The 7,607-nt window shown below is 26.6% G+C and overlaps 2 protein-coding genes across 2 annotated transcripts; one reads left to right on the top strand and one right to left on the bottom strand.

Moving 5' to 3' along the window:
* Positions 1 to 1,360: 1,360 nt before the first annotated feature.
* On the bottom strand, positions 1,361 to 2,424 carry LOAG_10951 (hypothetical protein; the record flags this gene model as incomplete). The annotated part of the gene is made up of 3 exons (XM_003146474.1): positions 1,361 to 1,408; positions 1,849 to 2,029; positions 2,417 to 2,424. 3 exons carry the CDS (start codon positions 2,422 to 2,424, stop codon positions 1,361 to 1,363), a joined length of 237 nt encoding a protein of 78 aa, XP_003146522.1.
* A 2,061-nt stretch (positions 2,425 to 4,485) lies between these two features.
* LOAG_10950 (hypothetical protein) lies at positions 4,486 to 6,986 on the top strand (the record flags this gene model as incomplete). The annotated part of the gene is made up of 6 exons (XM_003146473.1): positions 4,486 to 4,865; positions 4,902 to 4,986; positions 5,660 to 5,757; positions 6,009 to 6,090; positions 6,453 to 6,605; positions 6,789 to 6,986. 6 exons carry the CDS (start codon positions 4,486 to 4,488, stop codon positions 6,984 to 6,986), a joined length of 996 nt encoding a protein of 331 aa, XP_003146521.1.
* Between the last annotated feature and the right edge of the window lie 621 nt (positions 6,987 to 7,607).

The following is a 7,607-nucleotide window of genomic DNA, read 5'->3' as shown; positions in this document are numbered from 1 at the left end:
AATGTTAAGCAAATCTTTTTTGCAAAGCAATTTGCTATACTTAGTCGCTTTTTTCATACCATTCTTTTCTTTTGTCTTCTTTTATTTAATTGCTATTTACAAATGCTATCAATAAGTAATTTAAGATAACTTAAGTAATTCAATAAGTAATTTAAGATAACTATAAGTAATTCAATAAGTAATTTAAGATAACTATAAGTAATTCAATAAGTAATTTAAGATAACTATAAGTAATTCAATAAGTAATTTAAGATAAGGATAATTATAATTTTTTTTTTGTTATTTAGATTTTTTCTTTTTTTCAATAGATTTATGAAAATTTTGGCATTATTTATAAATAATATGATTTCAGCATAGGAGTTAATATTCGCAATATTATTCAAACTTTTCAATATGATTTCTTTTTTCAGAATTCTAGAATAAGCTAAGATCAGCCATTTTTTTTCTTTCAAACTTTATTTATTTATTTTTATCACTGATACTTTTTTTAGCAAAACTTATTGATGGTATATTGTGCAGAAATTTAAAAAAAAAGGGGGAAAAGAAATGAGAACAAAATTAGTTCTGACTAGCAAAAGGTCAATTCAGGTCATTTTTGTTATTATTCAATTGAATTCATCCAATAGCCCTCATCTTTTCATTATTGCCTCTTATTGCTTTCCATTTCCGTATCAACTTTTTCTATCACTTCCCAATTTTAAATGTTTAATTGAATGTGTAAATTAAAATGAAACGCAAAACGTATTCATAAAACTACGAAAGCATAAAGTAAGCTAGTCAGGTACAATTAAAGTATGCTAGTCAGGTGCAATTAAAGTAACCTAGTCAGGTGCAATTAAAGTGTGCTAGTCAGGTACAATTTTTTTTTTTTTCCCAACATCACTGCAATTTATGACGAAATCATTTTACACTTGTCATTTTCAAACAAATAAATTACTCTTTTAAATGTTGTAATTCCTTTTTTTTTCATTTTAAAAAACTTTTTGTAAATTTTAAGCTTTAAATTTTGGACGGTTAACAATTGTTAGATCTGTTCCTGTATGAATTTCATTTTAATGACATTTGTAATAATTTAAATGGAAAAACAAAAAAACGAAAACCAAATGAAATGCTTTGTATTTTTAAAAGATCATTTCGAAATTTTAACTCAAACTCAAATCCAAATATTGTAAGATAGTAGAACTGAAATACATGAAGGAAATGAAAAATTACCATTTTTCTTTTTTTTTTTTGAAACTAAACTGAAATTTGTCGTAAAAAATAAAATTTATTTATACATTTGAGCATTGCAAAGCTATTAAACAATCATATAATTTTTCAGTTTTCATATGCTCCAGGCCATAATGACACTAACGTCATTTTATAAGCCTTCACTTCCTTCGACAATATCCGCGGACAATTTATCAATCTAAATTTTCCAAAAAGAATTTATACATGTTAGCAGGATGATAATACTGATAAAATGATAAGATAATAAAACAGGGAATTCTTATAACTCTAGACGGAATTATTAGAATAGCTAACAACAATCTTAAAACATGGAACAACTACGTATCACGTATCAGCTCATAGCTTTAGAAGGAATCATTAGAATTCCCAACAGCAATCTTAAGATACGTAACAATCACGTATCACTTATCAACTGGTTCTCTGTAACCAGATCGCTCGAGCTGTTCAACTCGTTCAGTGCGCCATTAAAAAAATATTTCATGGCTAAAATTTCCAAACGTAAATCTCAATCAACCATCCATCAGCAATGTTATATTACTGGTCCGTAGGCACTTCTAACACTTCGCTGAAATTCATACGTGTAAAACAATTAATTATCATTTTAAGCAAAGAACCTACAGCAGCTTTACCCACTCCGTAGGGCACATTGAAAAAGTAGCGCACGTCAGCCGCTGAACTGATATTCACAATTTTAATCCCTTCCGGTGCAGAATTATCATGCATGAAACTGATATCCGGTGCGAAACCATCATGCATGAAGCTGATATCCGGTGCGGAACTATCATGCGTGAAGCTAATACTAAACAAATTGTAAATGTTTCATAAACTAATATTGATTATTTCATCTACGAGAGTGATACGTGATAATTATTTGGTTGGATGAATAAAAAAAAAGAGAATTCTCAGGAAATTCCATTGAAATCAATGAAATTTTCTGAGAATTTTCTTTTTTTTCTTGCGATTTTTCAAGCAAAATTCAGTAAAATTTGTCAAATAGGTAGTACTCGAAGATCAACCAAATATAGCGGTGCTATTTTTATTATCTATAAAAATTTGCATATAACATAAAAGTTGAAAGGTCAATGTTTCTAAAATAATTCTTATTTCTCTTTCATTTCTCTCCTCTTTCGTTCTATTCCCATATTTTTCCCAAGAAAAAAAAAACGAATAAAATTTAAAGTCTTACCTTATCATAATTATGGTTATATATGTATCATTATTATCACTAATACTATTGCTATCACTACTACTACTACTACTTACTATTACTACCAGTTATTTTATCTTAATGTTGAATTTTAATGGAATCATAATTTGGTTCACTTTCACAGTACTATTCTTTCAATTCCATTTCCGCATATTGACTGTTTCTTTCCGTTTTTTTTTCCCTCTCCCTCCTCTCTCCTCCTCGATTATTACCTTTTTTTTATAAGAGAATGCTAGAAAGGTTTGAAATGATTTGAGGAAACATTTCACAAAACCAAAAATTATTTTTCGTTCATTTTAATGATTTATTGAAATTGTGCATTGCATTAGAATTATTATTTGTAAATAATTATAATATTATTTTTATTTGAAATATTGGCGTTATTTGTATATTTTTTATTGATAAATATCAATTCTTTATATGTATATATCATCATTTTAGTTCCATTAAATAATACTTTCACATTTATCAAATGTGTCAAACTAAAATGAAAGAAAGAAAGAAAGAAATATTTGTATGATAATTATATCAAACAAATTCAGAATTTGTGTAAATTTCGTCTTTTTCAATTTAATTTACTTTTAAAATCTTTTTTCTTTTCATCTATTTCATTATTTTTTTTTTATTGAAATTTTTTTTTTGCTTTGTATTATTTTTTTTGCTTTTTTTTTGTTTTCAAAATGAACTTTGAACTTTTTCATTATTACTTACAATTATTAAAAACAAATAAACATCTTATTTACAATGATAATTTGAACACATTAAAGTAGTGAATTTCAATCTTTTCTTGACCAACTGACCATTTGGGTTTTTTTTTTTAATTTGTAACATAAAGCGTAAGGTTTAAAAATAACAAATTGCATTAATTTGAAAAAAAGAAAGAGAAGACTTTAACTAGAACTTTTTAGCGTTTTCACCAACTTTTTCTTGACCGCTGGTCATTATGATTTTTTTATTTATAACATAAATTATAATTCTTTTAATTTAAAAATAAACTTCAATCAAAATTTTTTTGTTGATAAAATTTAGAGTGTAATATTATAATATCAAAAAGAAGGAAAAGAATTTTTACCGTACTTTAGTCTTCATGGTCAATTATCAATGGTTTTGCTTGTTTACGGAATACTATTTGGGAATCATTATATTAGAAGAAAATATCTTTTCCCCTAATTATTAGCAGATAAAAAAAAAATTAATTAGTTAATATTTTGAATGATTTACAAATTCTTTTTGTCAAAATTTATTTCCTATTCAAATTTGAAATCAATAATGCATTTTAATTTATGCAAATCTTTATTCTAAGCTTCCTATCGTCTTTTATTTTCTTTTTTTTTGTTTTTGCAGGTAAAAGAAGTTAGAAATTTTTTTTTCTAAAAACAAATAAATAAAATTATATTTTAAATTGATTCATTAATTATAGCTTTTAACTTTTAACTTCTCTGACATTGTCATAACGAATGATTGACATTCTTGATAGATTGCACTAGTTAGAATTTTTCAATTTTTTCATTTTCACCACCTTATATCTTCCTAGTGATATTACATATCACAAGTATGATAACATTGTCTCCCAGTGTTTCCATATCATCAATGATAAATGATAAGAATTATTGAATAAGTAGTACATCACACATCTTATCTTCATTCAATAAATCAACTTATCACTAATTTCCAGTTAAAGCATTTATTCATTCGCCCTACTAATCACCGATTGATATTTATGAAAATGATGCAGTAGTTTATCATGATTCCATATTATGGTACCATAGAAATTTCTATCAGTTCAAGTGATATGAGATTATTGATTTGATCAAGTATCCTATTTTAGTGCTGATAATTTAACTATCACCATTTATTGTATTCATTTAAAATTTCAAAGAAGGAAGATAAAATTCGAATGTACTTATTGGTCATTTATTACAAATATTATTTACGATATGATTCTAGAAAATTCGAGAATCAAACGAAAAATTTTCTTGCTCATCATGGAGTAATGAATAATGGCATACTGTATCATACTGTAGTTGATTATTGATTAAATTTACAAAATGGGTAATCGTATTTCATGGAATAAAGGGAAGAAAATGGTTATGGATGCATTAAATGATCAGGCTGATGATACTTCGCAGAAATTATCTGATTCTGATGGATTAAAGCATCAAATTAATATGAAACATTGCGACAAATATGTTGCAAATAAGCAACAGTTATCAATCTCTCAGGAATCATTTCCGGAAAAGTTAAAATCGACCATTTATTACGAACAACAGGACAAGATGATGATTCATTGTAGCAAGAAGATTATGAATGATAGGAAATGGAAATCAGATTCAGAAACTAATGTGCGACATTTGATGCGACCAAAATGTAGAAATTCGAAATATATAAGAAATGACGCAAAGCGTAATCAATCACAAACTCGAATCAGGTTACTATCATTAGTTTATTTTTTTTAAAAAAATAGGAATATGACCGAATTATTGGGAGATTTTTTGCGAATAGATAGAAATAATTGCAAGCAGTATGCAAAAAAGTTCAAAGGTAACGAGGTAGGTGAGTTCTTCGGAATATTCGTAGGGAAAAATGTTTTCAAGATATGATTCAAATCATCAAAAACTTTTTACGAATAAACACATTGATAATTTAAAATTTATTTGAAATCAAAACAGAAGCCAAATTATTTCAGGTTAATTTTGTACCATTAATAAAATTTTTTTCTGCAAATGGCGGAAAATGACAATATGGCTGAAATTTGAAAACTGAAAAGAATTTGAATTTGAAAATTTATAGATTGTAAAATTTGATTGGAATCACAAAAAGTTTGAAATATTTTCGGCAAACTATTTGATTTTCAAGTTAGAAAAGTATGCATCAAAAATACTACCTAACAACTACTTTTTCATTTCGATAATTCCATTTCTAATTAATTTTAATTTAAGTCTTTCCAAATATAAATTCTCTCATGCTCTTTTAAAAGCAATCGCGAATATACTGGAAAAGACTGAAATTAAAATTAATCAGAAATGGATGTAATTCTTTATGGAATTAAAAATCGATTTTTTGATTTCATTCTATTTTTTCCTTTTTAAAAGTAAAAAAATTTTCCCACAAACAATTTGAAAACAATTAATGGAGAATTTTTCAATTAGATCATCGAATCATAACGGATCACGACAATCATTTCGTAATTGCAATTCCAAATGTCATCCAATTTCATCCCAGGGACGTGAAATTATTCAAGCCTGTTTTGGTAATCATCATAACAAAATTGGTTATCGTATATGTATGCGAGTTTTTGAGAAACGTCCTGATTATCAAAGGTTTTAATTTTGACATTTTCAAATCACAAATGAATATTATCCATTCCACATATCACAGTTATTTTGTTAAACAAAAAAAAAAAAAAAAGAAATACACAGATTATGTGGAATGTAATTTGAGAAAAGATATTAACAAAGTATTGGAACTTATTTTTATTCATTTTAATTAGAAATCAAAAAGTAAGATTGAATAAAGCATTAAATAAAGTTAAATATGGGAGATTATAAATTTAACTGTTCAAATTTTTCAGTTTTGTATTTGCTCTGGGTAAAGAAAGATGGTTAAATGCTTCTGCTGAGCTTCGTGATTACCTGAATAATGTTGTAAGCAAGGTGAATTACATAAAATAGGTATTATTGATTGAATTGATCAAAAAAATTATTGAAATTTTTTATAGTGGTTTTGTAGGAAAAGAGCTATTGCTGTTGTAGACGAGCTGGAGTATTACAAGATTATAAATGGTAGTTGAACGGTATTATCAAGATTATGAATGATAGTTAAATGGTATTATCAAGATTATGAATGATAGTTAAACGGTGTTATCAAGATTATGAATGATAGTTAAACGGTATTATCAAGATTATGAGTGATAGTTAAACGGTATTATCAAGATTATGAATGATAATTTGAACAACAGTGAAAAAGTTGATGGAAGGTCAAGGTCGAGTAAAAATGCTAACCTGTCGTCGTTCAGGTTCACGATGTAGCAGCAGTGAAAGAAATGTCACGACACTACGGTGAACGACATGTACCGTTGAAAAAATATGGTTTCAAACCTGATTTTTGGGTTAGCATAGCTGATGCAATGGCAATTGAATGCATCATACTAGACATGGCTAATCATCAAGTAATTAATTAATTCGTCATTAAACTTGTTCGTAGCTAAAACTAATTTTATTATCACATTATCCACTATACCAATTTATGCTAGTTATTTTAATCACAAATGAATTTCGAAATGAATTTTAAGTGACGTACGTTAAATAATATTAAATTTTGCATAATTTAAATGTTAAATTATTAATTTTAGCCAACCGAAACAGTTATGGCATGGTCACAGTTAACATCGTTAATGTTTACTTCAATTCGTGACGGTTACTATGCAGCATTACGATTTCAACGACAAACACTCAAAAGTTGTAAGAGCTCAGAATGGCATCTATCCGTTGATTCCATTAAAAATTCGAACAAATCTACTTCATCTATCGTTGAAAAATCTGTTAGCTGACAGAACTATTTAAGAACAAAAACCTAATTTTGAAATATTAAATTTTATTGGAAATAAGCTGGATATGGTTTGATTACTTTGATAAATCTGGTTTAACAACTTTGACAAATTCTTTCTGAAAATACAATTAAGTAACGTAAGTATAATTAAGTGAATAAACTTAACCAATTGGAATAAACATTTTACAAGTTTTTAAGCTTTCAAACATTTTTGCAACGATATTCTAAAATTAAGATATCTAGTATCTAATAAATTTGCCTGAAAACATATAATTCTCAAGATTTGTTATCATATAATAATTAGAGGGAAATCAAATTTTCTCCAGCAATGGACAGACACATTCTTTTTAAATTTCAATTTTCCAAATATCATTAATTTTATTTTTTTTTATTAATTTAAATTCATTTCGCATTCATAGGATTGTTGGATTTAAATAAAATTAGTAATGTTACTCATGAAAGTAACGCATACTATAGGAATTGATTAAATTAAAATCACACACTGATGATCTTTGTATCATATCAGTTCCGTTCCGATCACTGTCAACATTCATGAAATTGATCATATTACAATCATCTCACAATGCTTTTAATTTCTGCAATATTGTTAAGAATCAAAAAG

Source organism: Loa loa, assembly GCF_000183805.2.
Source record: "Loa loa unplaced genomic scaffold supercont3.100, whole genome shotgun sequence".
In the NCBI taxonomy this organism is placed as follows: Eukaryota; Metazoa; Nematoda; class Chromadorea; order Rhabditida; family Onchocercidae; genus Loa; species Loa loa.
This window is presented reverse-complemented; position numbering and strand designations above follow the sequence as displayed.